At 43.1% G+C, this 16,277-nt stretch overlaps 1 protein-coding gene across 1 annotated transcript in view; it reads right to left on the bottom strand.

Annotated features, from left to right (window-relative positions):
* BATF2 (basic leucine zipper ATF-like transcription factor 2) overlaps positions 1 to 16,277 on the bottom strand; it is a 70,004-nt gene that overhangs the window by 15,153 nt on the left and 38,574 nt on the right. Inside the window, exon 2 of the mRNA XM_073604874.1 lies at positions 1,267 to 1,350. Within this exon, the coding sequence (XP_073460975.1) occupies positions 1,267 to 1,350 (84 nt within the window). The remainder of the gene's footprint in view (positions 1 to 1,266; positions 1,351 to 16,277) is intronic.

Raw genomic sequence — 16,277 nt, forward strand, 5'->3', positions numbered from 1 at the left:
TGCAGAACTTCACAGAGATATAATTTTGAAGGACTTTTTTAAATTATTAGTGATAGTGTTTTTAAGTTTCGAGGTTTATGTTTATCAGCCTTGATAATAGCTGCCGATACAAAGTTTTCTTCTAGTGTTGACTTGTTTGTTAATTTATACTCCGCTTTAGCCTGCTATGTTGCCCATCCATCAGTTGGACTCCTTATGGATGTCCGGATAGTGTAGGACTTCTTTTGTCCCACAATGGAGAAGAAAGAAAACCGATTATACCTTCACCTCATTCCTTAAAGTGGAACTTTAGTCAGAAAAATAAGTCCTGCTAGATTACTTCAGGCTGGCCCCTTTTGCAGGTATGGCTATGTAAAACATTAAAAATAAGTTCCTATACTGTTTAAAATTCAGTAATACACTGTGTCACCCAGCTGTGCACATGCTCAGTTGCTCTCCATTTTTAGGCACTGCTGAGTTTGTAGCGAGCGATCTGCTGACAGGCTTGAGTGAAAATTTAATGTGAAAAGTTACCTTGCACAGTACACCGTTGGTAAATCAACAGCATTGTGCAGAGTTGTATATAATGTCATTGGCAACAACTTTCAGAAAAGTGTGCCTTTATTTTTATTGTTTAAGCCACGGACATCAGTAGCAAGCATGTAAAAATAATGCAAGTAAATTCTAGTATTATCTTTATGAAGCTATTAACTAGATTAGGATACATATGCCCCCAGTTTTAAACCAAACTAATCAATAATTTGCACTGTTGTTTATTGCCTGTACAGAACTCAAGTGTTGTCACAAACTGTTAGCACTGCAGGTACAGGACAATTGGCATTTCAGTTTAGTGGGTGCTTTTCTCTTGAAACATTCTATGATTTCTTATCTCTATTTGGAAATATGATTGCAGTTCTTCATTACAATAACAAATGTGGGCATCTTTTTATGTTGTACTGCACTGTTATGATGCGGGTAGGGTTAATGAATTCCCACACTTATTTTTGTTAATGCAGTCTGACTTCATTCCAGTAAAAAAAAAAAAAAACTCAACTTTAATTGGGAGATATACAAAGCCACTGGGTAAGTGACTTGAATCCATTGCCTACTTGTTAGTTCTTTGGGAGAAATAACTTTTAATAATCATAAGAGACTGACATGGTAATGATAGCCTAATTTGTATTACATTTTCCAACATTAGCATGTTATAAATTACTTGGTTGTGAAGATATGCTTGTTAACCAGAGCAGATTAGGATACTAGCCAATTGCTGTAGCTGTCTTGTACCTGGTGAAGATTGTCAGCATGCTGAGTGTGCTTTTGTCGACTCTTGTAGGCTGCTTCTCGATTTCTCTCTCTCTTTTTTAACTCCTGATGAAATAATACACATTAACAAAAATTAGCTGTTGTATGTAACATTTATTTTTCACAGGCCTTCTTAGAATGGTTCTCTATAAATAGTTTCATACAGGTAAAACATTGTAGTCACCTATCCCTGACACAGAAGTTAATCTATACTTACATAAAAGAAGAACCTATTGTAGTGCTTCCTGGTGTTTGTGTAGAGAAGAAATTGCAGCAAGAATCCGGGGTGGTTTACAGCAGCGAGAATTTCTCGACCAGGTTGCCGCAGCAAAAGGACAAAAATCTGGCATGTGCTAACTCCAATATACATAAGAAAATACAGCCCGCTTCTCCTCCCAGCTCTATCGTCCTCTCTGCCAGTATCTATACTACTGTCAGCAATACAGCATTACAGCAATACAGCATCCGTTGCTAAGGACTGGTTGGGTAGCCCACACAGCTTTCTGTATTGCCAACAGGAGTACAGATACCTGCAGAGGGGAAAAGAGAGCTGGGAGGAGGAGTTGCGCTCTCTCTTTCTATACTGGAGTGAGAAACACTACCTTAGACTCCTGGAGAAATATAATATGCTGTCTGATTCTGACCAGAAAAAGATAAAGCCAAATTAATGACTGGAGGCATCAAAGAGACTCATCCACTGCAGAACAGGTTTGCAAAGCAGCAAAATAAAGCAGCTGGCAAATATGCAGAGCCCGCAAAGATCAGACAGTATAGGATGTGATTACAGCCTCCCCAAATTGTTGGGTGGGTGGACACAGCTCACAACTTCTCACTGCTCTTTCTCACTCCTCCTGTAGTGATAAGAGGGATGAGAGCTTTTATGTTAGAAGGGGGCATTTGGAGAGGGGAGGAGGAACATATTTTGTGCTGGGGTGGGGATATTTGCTAGGGGAGGGGGTTTGGGGGGGGGGATTGGGGGATTTCTGCTAAGAGGGGATTTGGGGGGTAGTGTGCAAAAAACAGGGGATTTGAGGGGGGGATTTGTGGTAGGAGAATGGATTTGGGGAGGGGGATTTGTGCTAGAAGAGGCAATTTGTGCTAGGAGAGGCTATTGGACTGGGGGGTTGTTCTAAAAGAGATGATTTGGGGGGGGGGGTTGTGCTAGGAGTGGAGATTGGGGGGGGATTTGTGCTAGGGGAGGGCATTTGGGGGGATTTGTGCTAGGAGAAGGGATTGGGGGGGGGCGATTTGTGCTAGTAGGGAGAAGGATTTACAAACTGCTTCAGGCCATTAGGCCTTGCAACACGTGCAAAATCACACAAAAATGTGCTGCCTTTTGCAGTTTTTTCGGGCACCTCCAAACAGCTACCAAATGTGTGTGCATTCACCATAAGGGTGTTGAATTTAATTGCAGCATCGTTGCATCACAATTCGGCATCAATGCTGCGACCAAAATAATAAATTTTTGAATGACGTCATCCGTGTTGTGCCCTGCCACTCCGAACGGAGCCGAAATGAGCCGTGGGCATTAGCCGCGAAAGCAGCCGGAAAGCGCTGTGCTCTGCCTCTGCAAACAGAGTCAAAGTGAGCTGTGGGCACTAGCCGTTCCCTCTTTTCCTGCCTCCCGCTGACGCCACCCCCAGCCGCCCGGCGTTGCCGTGTGTTGAGCTGGCTGCTACAGGAGAGGAGACATGTGGAACAAGTGTCCCTGACTCCCGGTCTCCAGAGAGTCCTCCTCTGCTCACTGTCACACAGGCTGCTGCAGAAGACCTGAGCCAGCGTCCCGTGCTTGTCCTCCTCACAACAGGCTGCTGCGGGCAGCGGGAAACCAGTGCACACTCTATCATCATCATCATAATCAGGTACTTAAGTCAGACGCTGACAGTTTATTTCTGATGCACCATTATGTGCAAATTTGCCAAATTATGACCGATTGACCGTAATAAAAATAATAAATTAACTTGATGGTGGACCTAAAAACATTAAAGTGACCATACCATTTCATTAATTATGATTTATGTATGTCTTATTATTATTGATACTTTTTTTTTTTTCATATGATTTATGGTTTTGCTCATCACTGCCCCACACATGCAGCCATGCAATGCATGTGTGGAGAACAAAAAGGTATCAATGAAGTTGTGATGTGAATCAAGACCAAGACAATAAGATATATATAAACTATAATTAATGAAATGACATACATTGTCGTTTGGGGGGCCTTTATGGGGACATTGTCCGTAGTCTTTGTCCTTCTCTTGCATCATGTCTGCAGTCTCTGACCATCTCTTGTACCATGTCTGCAGTCTCTGACCATTTCTTGTACCATGTCTGCAGTCTCTGACCATCTCCACTAGCATTTTAGGGAAGCCTGGTGCTCCTCTTTAAGTTGTCTGCTGTATTTAGACTTTGCTACATGCAGAGAGTGTTGTCTTTTTTAAGAACAGATAAAATAAAAAAAATGGCACATGGGCAGTAATCGTGATGCATCGCGGAATTGAATCGTTGACAGGATAATCGTAATCAAATCGAATCGTGAGACCAGTGAAGATGCACACCTCTAATTCACCATGCGTTTTTTTCGTGCATCGTACTTTTCAATATCTTTGCGTCACCTTCTTTGCGTGTTTCACGCAAATTGGCCAGCCCATTAAAAAACACGATGCATGGGGGAACATGCAAAAAAGCGTCTTCTGGGACACACCTCCTGATGTGAACGAGCCCTCAGATTGGTGTGCACAATTGTAAAGGGTGCCTTGACTGAAAAAAAGCTTGAAAAACACTGGTTTACAGGATACTAATTATAGTGATGATTTGATAGGGTGCTTTGCAAAAAAGGATTTGTTAGTTTTTGAATGTGTCTTATAAATGTTACCTATTATTGAAAGATGAACTCCAGGCAACTAGTCTAACACATAACTGAAATATCTTAATTGGAGCTGTCTACTTCCAAAAAGATAACCGTTTTGCCAGTCTGCTAGTCCAGGCGTCCCCTCCAAACTCCACTTTAGCAAACGTTTAGTCCAAGAAACACCCCCAAGCTGTGTTTGGACAGTTTAGCAGCATGCTGATGAGTCATTGCCTAGTGTGCTCCATACCCTCCTGTTAGCTTGTTTCCTGTATTAAAATAAGCCCTGCAACAGCGCCAGATTGGTTTGTTCCATTCTGCTGTGTAAGGCTTGGTTCACACCTATGCGAATTGGATGCAGGTTTTCTCCTCATCCAATTCGCATAGCAGGAGAATATAACCGGCTCTCTATGGAGCCGGTTCACATGTCTCCGGGGCAGCTGCGGAGCGCACTGCACAGAAACGTCAAAACATCTTTGCCACCGTTTCAGGGCCAAATGCAGGCAAAGATTCTGCCCTAATTCGTCTCTGAAACAGAGTACAGGGACAGACAGCGTTGCTGTGCGATCCACGGCTGATTTAGGTGTGAACCGAGCCTCAGGGATTATACGAACCATATATTAGGAAAGGTTCAAGTCTATATACCCTAAATGGCTACAGTAGATGGTACTCACAGCTTGTTTAGTGCAGCAAACTTGCTATGGGGCATAAAGGTTCTGATTTCTAGCTAGTAAGGGGAGGTGGTGGGAGGGGGCTGACGCTATTGAGTGTTGTGGGTTTTATTTTAAATCCTAGAAATGGATTCTGTGAAGAAAACAAGTCAGGGCCGAGTACTAACAATACTTTCTCTAAACTAGACTTAATAAAATAAACATAGGCTTGCAGGAAAACATGGTCCAGCTTTCCACTGAAAGTCAAATTATTATAGTAAGACCTTGCTATAGAGTTATTGTTTCATTGATCTTTGAAATCCTTCATCCCTGTATCGCTTAAATTAGGGGGCACAAAAAAATAGGTTTTTACTAAATGAATAGTTTGGTTTAGGTTTTAAACAGTGTCCATAGCAAGTGGGAATTTACTTCTTTCATCTTCTAACTTAGATTCCGTGAATATACACACAGGAATTTAGTCATTCATGGGCATTTGGGTTATACTGTCACCACCAGGAAGTGACACTGGCAAACAAAAAGTGTAAACTAGCCCCTGTATAACCCCACCTCCAACTATCATGCCACAGTAATTTGCTACTTTCCTTGAATGCCTTTTCCTCAGCTCCACTGAAAAAAAAATATTTTTGCTATCCTTTTCCTGTCAAGGTATACCATAGATATTTCACTTTTTTTGGTGACTTCATTTAATACTTTAAAAATGCTCCTTGAGCTTGTCTCTATACATCAGCTATCTGGATTGGCATATTCTCAGCAATAACTTTGGAGGTTGTACACAAAACTCACTTGACTGGAAGATTGCCGGGCTAGTCTGAAATGTGCAGTGGACAATGAATTGTGGCACTTTCCAGATCCAGAGTAGTGGCACATCCTCTGTTTTGGCTCAGTCCTTAAAGACTCACACTGTGAATAGGCCCCTGCATTGTGGTGCTTTTCAGACCTTGTGTACAGTGTTAGCTGCAGTTCTCTCCAGCTCCACAACTGTGGCACAGCTTCTAGTGTGACTCAGTCTTTGAGGAATCATGTAATGAGCAAGGCCAGTCAGGCTAAAGCACTGGGAGCTATCCCACAGTTGGTACCATTGTGCACCATTTTAAAAATTCCTGCCAGTGTCACCTTACAGTGGTAACGTTTAACCACTTCAATACTGATGAAGGGGCACTTATATGCAGTACTGATGGGCACTGATAGGCGGCACTGATAAGTGGCACTGATTAGCCTTCTGTGTGCAGCAGCCCCCCTCAGCCCCCTAATACTTACCTGAGCCCCATCTAGATCCAGCGATGTTGTAGGAGTATCTCAGCTGCCCGGGACTCCCCTCCTCATTGCCTGAGACAGCAGTGCGGTGCCATTGGCTCCAGCTGCTGTCAATCAAAGTCAGTCAGTCAATGAGGAGAGAAACGGGGCGGGCTGACCCACGGCTCCGTGTCTGAATGGACACAGGAAGCTGTGGCTCAGCTCAGGTGCCCCCATAGCAAGCTGCTTGCTGTGGGTGCACAACAGGAGGGAGGGGCCAGGAGCACCAAAGAGAGACCCATAAAGAGGAGGATCTGGGCGGCTGTGTGCAAATCCACTGCACAGGGCAGGTAAGTATAACATGTTTGTTGTTTTTAACGGAAAAAAAAAAAACGAGACTTTGTATCACTTTAACTGCTCATTTTGTCTGAAGAAGATGGTACTAAGATGAAATGCTTTTCCCTCGTTCCTGAAGATTTCCTTTGCATCATGTCTGGTTCTCCAAAGCCACTTCTCTTTGTTGTCCAACTGGTTGCAGCTCTCTGAGGTCATCATGTACAATGCAGGATGCCAAAGGCCCAAACATATCCTAGGAGCATCGGACAGTGGAAGAGAGAGCAGGCTGGTGAGGGAGCCAGGAATAAGGTAAGTAATTTACCTTATTCATCATTCCCTAGACACAACTAGCAGTTAACCTTGCAATGCGATAGGGGCCCACTGAGAGGGTAAGCTTGTCTCCAGCCAGATGTCCAGTTTTAAATGCCCTACTGACACCATCCACTGCCCTCCTGATGCCATCCACTGAACTTAATCTTTTGTAAAGAAATGTCTAGGTTTGCCACTGCCTAATCCAACCACTCTCAAGTGTATAAAACAACTAAAAACTCTTTGGAAAAAATAGTGGGGATTGAGTGGAAGGTGGAACAGGCTTACTAAGAACTTTAGGATCTGGGACAGGTTTTCTAACCATCTTGCGTGTACGTAAACAGTAATTGCACCACATATGTGAGGTGTCACCAAGAAACAAAGTGATAGCAAAATTTCTAGTGCTGTAATTCACAGTTAAAATGGTTGTAAACCCTTACATATACCCAGTGAAGTGACCAGCCTCAGGTGATACAGAGAGATGAAACAAATCCTCCTACATATTTTGTACTTTTTTTTTATTTGCAGCCCTCTCTACTCTACATCAGTTGAAAGTGCAGAATTTACACAGTATCTCTCGGCTCTGAAAAGCAGGGGGCAGGGACCCAAAGATACACATTGCAGAGCTCAGTGAAGGCTGATTGGAGGGAAGGGATACACCCCCTTCACACAGGAACAGAGCTGAGGCTGTCAATTACAGACTGTGTGCTGGAGCTTCCTCCCGTCACCTTAGCAGAGGAATGAAGCAGCAGACAGAAATGACACTTAGTGCTCTGGACTGAGACAACTACACACTATAGAGGGAAATGCTTTGTTCATATTTCGTGTCTGAGGTTTAACCACCTCGCGCCTGCGCTATAGCCGAATGACTGCTACAGTTCGGCCCTTAATTTCCGTGACGCCGTCATATGATGTCCACCCCCTTGCACGCTCCCAGCGTGCCCTCGCATGCGCGCATCGGGGAAAATTTGTGATGCCTGTGTCCCTTGGACACAGCCAATCACAGATCGCAGTAAGCGGTCAATCACAGCGCCCATTTAACACGTGATCGGCGTGTGAAATGAGAGATGATCTCAAATGTAAACATATGAGATCATCTCTCATTGACAGCTCTCCCTCCTCACAGAGACCACGTGTGAGGAGGGAGAGCTTCTGTGCTGCAGCGTGAGTGATTTTTTCTATACAGCATCATATACAGTGCTGAACCAGTGCCAATCAGGGTCAGTGTCACAGTGCCCATCTGTGCCATCAGTCTGTGTCATCAGTGCACATCTGTGCCAATCAGTCATCTGTGTCATCAGTGCCCATCTGTGCCGCCTCATCAGTGCACATCTGTGCCATCGGTCAGTGCTGCCTCATCAGTGCCCAACAGTGCATGCTTATAATCACACATCTGTGCCACCTCATCAGTGCCCATCTGTGCCACCTCAATGCACATCTGTGCCATCATCAGTGCAGATTTATTAGCACAAATCTGTGCCGCCTCATCAGTGTCCATCAGTGCAGGCTTATTAGCACACATCTGTGCAGGCTCATCAGTGCAGGCTTAGCACACATCTGTGCAGGCTCATCAGTACACATCTGTGTGTGCAGTCTCATCACCACCAACAATAATGGCCAAAGAGATGTGTAATTTATGCTCCTAGAATGCCTGAAGGTGCTACTTCAATGTTAGGCCTCTCTATGTGGCTAGGCTGTGAAAAAGTCCCACACATGTGGTATCGCCATACTCAGGAGGAGTAGCAGAATGTATTTTTGGGGTGTCATTTGTGGTATGCACATGCCATGTGAGATAAATAACCTATTACAATGACAGTTTTGTGAAAAAAGCAAACAAAACAAAAAACAATCTTCATTTTGCAAAGAATTGTGGGAAAAAATGACAACTTCAAAAAACTCACCATGGATCTAAATACCTTGGAATGTCTGCTTTCCAAAAAGGGGTCATTTGGGGGGCATTTGTACTTTCCTGGCTTGTTAGGGTCTCAAGAATTTAGATAGGCTGCCAGTACATCAGGTGTGATCATTTTTTTATGATTTGCACCATAGCTTGTAGACTCTCTAACTTTTACACAGGCCAAATAATATCCTCTATTTTGTTTTTGTTTTTACCAAAGATATGTAGCAGTATAAATTCTGGCCAAAATTTATAAAGAAAAAATAACTGATTTGCTAAATTTTATCACAGAAACAAAGAAAAATGTGTTCTTTTTTTAAAATTTTCTGTCTTTAATTTATCGCGCAAAAAATAAAAACCCAAGAGGTGATCAAATATCACCAAAAGAAAGCTCTATTTGTATGAAAAAAAGGACAAAAAATTAATTTGGGTACAGTGTTGCATGACTGAGTAATTGTCATTCAAAATGTGAGAGCACTGAAAGCTGGAAATTGGTCTGGACGGGGGGGGGCTTAAGTGCCCAGTAGGCAAGTGGTTAAAACCACTTGAATTAAAATCTGATAATCTATAAAGGTTTTTAAAGCATCACCTATGAAACATTTTAGGTACAATTTTTCACCATGTCACGGGCCTTTGCAGATAAGAGACTTTTCTTTTTTGTTATCTATTTACTTGATGCAACCCCATCTTTTACATTTTATCAAAAAATGGGTATTATATTGTGTTTCTGTGAACTAAAATAATTTTATTGTATTTTGTCCTAAAAATATACACTTGATAAACAGCTGCAAAAATATTGTGCGATAAACAATTTGAAACAGCCACTATTCTGTTCTCCAGAATAGTGGAATTCCAGAGTCTCTGCTTTTAGAAAATATATACTTTGTTGGGGATTTAAAGCAATTTCTAATACAAAATACAGATTTTAACATGTGTGCAAAAAGTTTAAAAATTGACAGATTCTGAACATGCAAAACAAGCAGTAAAAGAGCTTTAAAAACGGAAAATTGTATATTCACCTTTCTGTAATTTTCCTTTCCTGGTGCATCTTCATGGCAGCATATAATGGGTTGTGGCTCCGCCCCCACAACCTGATAGGACTGGTTAACTATAAATCAAAGACAGACTCGGCTCACAGCATTCTCTAACTCTCACCATTCGGGTGGGAATCTGTATGCTGCCATGAAAAGAAAATTACAGAGAAAATTAAGGTGAGTATATAATTTTCCATTTTCCTGGTGCATCATGGCCACATACAATGGGAACTAACTCGCCATACAAGGAGGGTGCAAGAATAATTATGTAAATCATCAGTAGCGCAAGTATGCACCATGAATTTTCCAAATTTTACTGTCCTGAGCCGGGTTCACCTATTAAAGTGTAATGAAGGTGTCCTGGAAGGACCATATTGATGACTTGCAAATAGCCTCAGGAGACACTCAGCACTGAGCTGTCCACAGAGCTGGCACTGCCCTAGTTTAATGTGCTCTTAAGACCTCCCAAACAAGAACATTTTGTGGAGAGTAGGCTCTTTTAATTGTCTTAACAATCTAGGGAGGTGACTGTACGTGTTGACACTGACTGACCCTGTCTTAAGCCAGGCTGGAACCAAGTACAGATTTCAGCTTTCCTGAATGAAAAGGTAGCTGCCAAGAAGGTCACTAGAGTTAGATCACCATCCAGGGGATATGGTTCTCTCACTCAACCAAGACAATAAATTGACTTCCAGATTAAAGTTGAAGGAGAAAGGCACCCCATGGATAAAAGCAGTCTGAAGTTTTAGGACTATTCTGTCTGGGTAGAACAATAACCGCTTACCGATCAGCCGCCGTCATTATACGGCGGCAGGTCAGCACGATCCTGCGAGCCGTCATAGCTATAAGTCGGCTCCTGTAAGCAGAATAGCAGGCGCGCACGCCGCCAGAGGCACGTGCCCCCTGCCTTGCAGGGGTGCCGATGCTCGTTGCCGACGGTTGCGATGACCGCCGGCCACGAGCGATCGTGGGCACGAGAGGCAGAATAGGGACGTGTGTGTGTAAACACACAAATCCCTGTTCTGTGAGGAGAGACAGATCGCGAGTTCCTAATAGCTAGGAATCACAATCTGTCATTTCCTCTAGGTCAGTCTTCTCCCCCCAAAGGGAACACAATTAACCTCGATCGCCCCTAGTGTTAACCCCTTCCCTGCCAGTGATATTTTTACAGTAATCAGTGCATTTTTATAGCACTGATCGCTGTATAAATGCCAATGGTCCCAAAAATGTGTCAAAAGTGTCCGATGAGTCCGCCATAATGTGGCAGTCCCGATTAAAATAATAATAATAATAAAAATGCTATAAATCTACCCCTATTTTGTAGACGCTATAACTTTTGTGCAAACCAATCAATATACGCTTATTGCGATTTTTATTACCACAAATATGTAGAAGAATACATATCGGCCTAAACTGAGAAAAAATTTGCTTTTTTTAAAAAAAAATTGGGATATTTATTATAGCAAAAAGTACTAAATATTGGTGTTTTTTTCAAAATTGTCGCTCTTTTTTTGTTTATAGCACAAAAAATGAAAAGCAACAGAGATGATCAAATACCCCCAAAAGAAAGCTCTATTTGTGGGAAAAAAAGGACGCCAATTTTGTTTGGGTGCAGTGCCGCACGACCGCACAATTGTCAGTTAAAGCGGCACAGTGCCGAATCGCAAAATATGGCCTGGTCATTCAGCAGCCAAATCTTCCGGGGCTGAAGTGGTTAAATGAGGCTCCTTGAGTACAAAGCCTGCAGTTCTGACACCCTATTCACAGAGGTTGTAGCAACCAGAAATACGGTCTTCAGGGTTAGATTGCAGAGTGTAGCCAATTCTGTAGGATAGAAATGAGGACCATAAACATAAACAAGTTCCACCTAGGGAACAATGATTTCCTGGGAGGTCTATAACTTCATGCAAGCCTTTTAAGAATTGCATCACTAAAGGGTTAAGGACCCCTTAAACTCTTGTAAGTGCAGAAAAAGCTGAACTTTAAACATATTTGAACCTAGGCCCCTGTTCAGCCCCAGTTGTAAGAACTGTATAACCTTGGCTGGTTTAGGTGATAAAAGGACTCCAGGCTTTTGCTGTGTGAGATCTGCATAATTTTCCCATATTCTTCGGTAAGTCTTATTCATGAAGACCTCTCTGACTTGACACAAGGTAGCCACTACCTGCACTGAGCACCCTTGACTTGGTAGCCTCCGCCTCTCAACTTCCATGCTATCAAAAGTAGTCTCTTGGAGCTGGATGGCAAAACTGTCCAGGAGAGAGTAAATCCGTCATCACTGGAAGAGGCAGTGGTGACTCAATGCTTAAGTGTACACAGTAGAAAATTGTTTTCCTCTATTGGGACTTTGTAAGGCAAGAGTCTTCAAACAGTATATCAAAAAGTGTATAATTTTATGATCAAAGGTTAAAACATGACAAAAAGTTGAATAAAAAAGGTGGATGCCAGCAATTCAAATGGTGGTAGCAAAGGAGATATACATATCTGTTTACAGTAATGACACAAATAACCCCACATAGATTGTTTCAGCAAAGGCTGCACAACAAGCCCGACGCGTTTCGAGGTTATGAAGGTTGGAACCTCTTCTTCAGGGGCTGATGGTGAGGTAAGTAGTTATCTAAACATTTTGCAAAGAAAGAACATATTAAGCAAAGCATCTAGGGGACAGACATGATATAATGTTCACATATAATGAGACATAGAACATAAAAGTCAAAATGAATTAGTACATTTAGACGATATTCTCACCATGTTACTCCTAAACCAACATTAGATAGCATCCAACTTCAAGAGAAAATGGGGCAGAATGGTTTGCCAGCAGGGATCGGTCACCTGAGCCAATGCTGTCATCAAAAGATCCGCACAGGTCCACAGCCCAAAAACAGGACACAATGGGTGTCCTACCACTTGCGAGGTGACACCACTGATATCAGCTGTCATGGATTATAACTATCGCCTAGGAAAACGAGAAGGGACAATATAATAAAGCCCATCCCATGGGTATAAATAAAGGAGTAAAGCTAAAATAGGCTTACAACTACTGTGAATTGGTGTAGTAGGAATATCTGTATATCCTACACATACCTGTTGGTTTATAAGCAGTGAATCACTCCTAGTGTGGGGTCAACTAAGGCACTGTCTAGTTGGGGATGGATGTTAAATCCTTCAGTGCGACAAAGTCATACACCGAAGGAACAGTAGGCACATCTGCATGCGATAGCTGAAAAGAGAAAGTGCTGTGTGATTGATTAAATTCACAAGTAGCAGCCATATATACCCCAACACTACAGTAAGTGGTGTCCTACTTAGGCAACCCACATTGCAATGCAGTGTGTAAGTGGGTTTACATGTATAAGCCTATTGCACAATGCAGAGTGTCATGTAACAAAGATTCAGCGTGTGATTGTATAAAAAATAGGGATAAACAGTGTTACCTTAGAGATGACAAGGCTGCACAACCAGCCCGACGCCTGTACCGGAATGAGACTGGCCATCTAGATGTGCAGCTTACATAGTATTACTCATTAGGGAGGATACTGCTCACAGCTGACTGGAATTCAGGTGAGCGTCATAGGCAGTAGGAGGGATTGCCCTCGGAGTCCACGGCGCGCAGGCCCGCCACCATGATCCCACACACGTATCAGCATCAAGGAGGAGGCGGCATAGCACTCAAGAAACAGCTGACACATGCTGGGAGGGAACCGGCGTCCGCGTCAGGAACCCGCGGCGCACTGATCGCCATGGCAACGGAATAGAGTCATCCCGACCATGTACGATCATAGGAAAGGAGGCCAAAAGTGGCAATTAGAAAGATGACACATTGGCCCCCGTGCGCCGAGTGTACTGTCTTGGCACGGACCGGCCGATCCTCCAACTCAGCACCGGCCCAGGAACCAAATCCGCAGCGGCAACAAAAAAATATTCATGCCAAGGAATCAAAGGAAAAAGGATGTACAGATGGGAATAAAAGAAGGAAAAAAGGGCAAAAGTAGAGAGGCAGATAAAACGGGGAGAACAAAGAAAGAAAGAAAGAAAGAAAGAAAGAAAGAAAGAAAGAAAGAAAGAAAGAAAGAAAGAAAGAAAGAAAGAAAGAAAGAAAGGAGCAACAACAATAACCACAAAGGGAGAGAGAATGCTGTACATTGAAGAAAGTGCCATAAAAATAGATACAGGCAGTGTAGGCCAATGCAGCTGTTCATAATAATCAATATAGTAAACGGCCAAAACATATGCATGTAGTCTATAGGGATATTCATATATATATATATATATATATATATACACACACACACACACACACATATACATATATAATATATCCATCCATCTTGATTGACTTGCATTGGAAAAAATGTGACAATCTGCCTGTTCTAAAGGAATACAGGGGAAACATTATAACACCCATATCCCAAAGAGCAGGAACATATGGGGATGGTTATTGCAGCAAAATGATGAAAGTTTTCATAAGAAGTGAGGTATATTCACCTCGGGGGGATCCCACTCAGGGCCCCCTGAGGTGAAGCCCTCCAGAAAAGGTTGGAATGAGATGGCATCATTCAAGCCCGGTGGCTTGGTGGCCTTGAGGCGATAAATCCACTTCTGTTCTTTTTGCAACAGAATTTTGTTCCAATCCCCACCGCGCAACCCTGGATGAACGCGACCCAGAATCAGAAAGGACACTTTGGGGAAGTTTCCCACATGGAACGCAGAAACATGTCTACCCAGTGGCAAGCTGGGGTTGCAGGATTTAATTGAGGCTATGTGGCGGTATGCCCGCCGCCAAAACTCCTGATTGGTTTTGCCGACATAGTAGCATGCACAATCGCAGATTAATAGATATACCACGCCAATTGTTCTACAATTGGCAAAGTGCTTCGGTGCATACTTGTGACCATTGAGTAATTTAATGTTTATCTTAATGTTCATAAATTGACAGTACGGGCATCCGCCGCAACGAAAGGTACCGGGACGTTTGCAAGGATCTCGTTTACCCACACCACCACCCAAGTATTCGCTGGATACTAAATTGTCCCTGATGGATTTGGCACGCTTAAAAGTGAAGGATGGTTTATCCTGCACAAAGGGGCCGATGGTAGGATCTAATTTGAGGACATGCCAGTACCGTTCAACAATGTTTTTTACGATCCTGTGTTGGTTAGAAAACCTGGTTATTATCCTAATTGGATTGGTTTTGTTACTATTGGATTCTGAGTAAGAGCCCATTCACACAGGGGCAACATGACTTCCAGCGCGACTTTGGGAGGCAACTTGGACACTACTTGAGTATGAATCACAGTACGACTTGGGGCAACTTACAACACAACTTGAAGTCGCCTCCAGGACAGGGAACTTTACAGGTGGCCAATCAGAGCTTATCAGCTGTGTGTGAGAAGGAGGGGGCTGCCTGTTTAGCGGAGGAAATTACTTTCTGTTTCCTTTCTGCTTCCTGTAAAGTTGCCTCAGTATGAACAGTGATCAGACTTGGAGGCAACTTCCATTGAAATCAATGGGTACAAGTTGCCTTTAAGTCGGATTGAAATAGTACAGAAACCTTTTCTGAAGTCGGGGGGCGACTGCAGTAGTGTGCATTAAGACGGATCCATTCACTTACATTGATTTTTTCATGTAGCGCGACTTGAGGCGACTAGGGGCGACTTGAAGTCGGATCCAAAGTTGCCCCTGTGTAAATGGGCTCTTAAAGAGAAGTTCATGTCTAGGTTTAGAACATGCCCATCTAAAGGCCCTCTTTAGACATATCTTGGAGTACCCTCGTGCTAGGAGTCTCCCCTTCAACAGGTCAGCTTCACGTTTGAAGACCTTGTCATCGGTACAGTTCCTCCTAACACGTAGGTACTGGCTGTAGGGAATCGAGCGAATTAGAGGTTGAGGGTGGAAACTGGTGGCGTGTAGAATAGAGATGCCAGATGTCGGTTTGCGGTATAGGGAGCTGGTTAGTGAACCATCTTGTTGCTTATGGATTGTCACATCCAAAAAAGTGATCTCATGTTCATGAAACGTCATGGTGAAAGTAGGATTGAACGGGTTGGTGCTCAGCTTTTGCATAAAATCTTGAAGATTGTCTGGGGTGCCGTCCCAGACAAGCAAAATCGTCTATGTACCAACGCCAAATCACCACATTGTTCATATATGGGCGTGTGGATGTTGACTATTCCAACATGCTTTCCCATTCCCCCAGGTACAGGTTCGCATACGATGGGGCACAAGAAGTCCCATCGCAACCCCCTGTACCTGGAGAAAAAAGTTGCCGTTGAACATAAAGTAGTTGTGGTTCAAAATTAAGTCCAAAGCGTCAATCAGAAAATGTCTTTTGCTTTCGCACAAACGAGCATCTCGTGACAAAACATGCTGGATACAAGCCAGTCCTTTGTTGTGAGGTATTGAACTATACAAAGCTTCAACGTCCAGAGCTACCAATAGCGATTTGGGTGGAACATGGATGTTGTCTATGATCTGCAAGAGATGCATAGTATCTTTTACATAACTGGGCATGCTCAGCACGTATGGCCGCAGGTGTCCGTCTATGTATTGACTTAATTTCTCAGTAAGGGAACCATTACCGGAAATTATTGGCCAGCCCGATGGTTTACGTATGTCTTTATGCAATTTTGGTAAAGCATAAAATGTTGGAGTGAGAGGCAGGGCAG

The sequence above is a fragment of the Aquarana catesbeiana genome, linkage group LG11, assembly GCF_042186555.1.
Source record: "Aquarana catesbeiana isolate 2022-GZ linkage group LG11, ASM4218655v1, whole genome shotgun sequence".
NCBI lineage: Eukaryota > Metazoa > Chordata > Amphibia > Anura > Ranidae > Aquarana > Aquarana catesbeiana.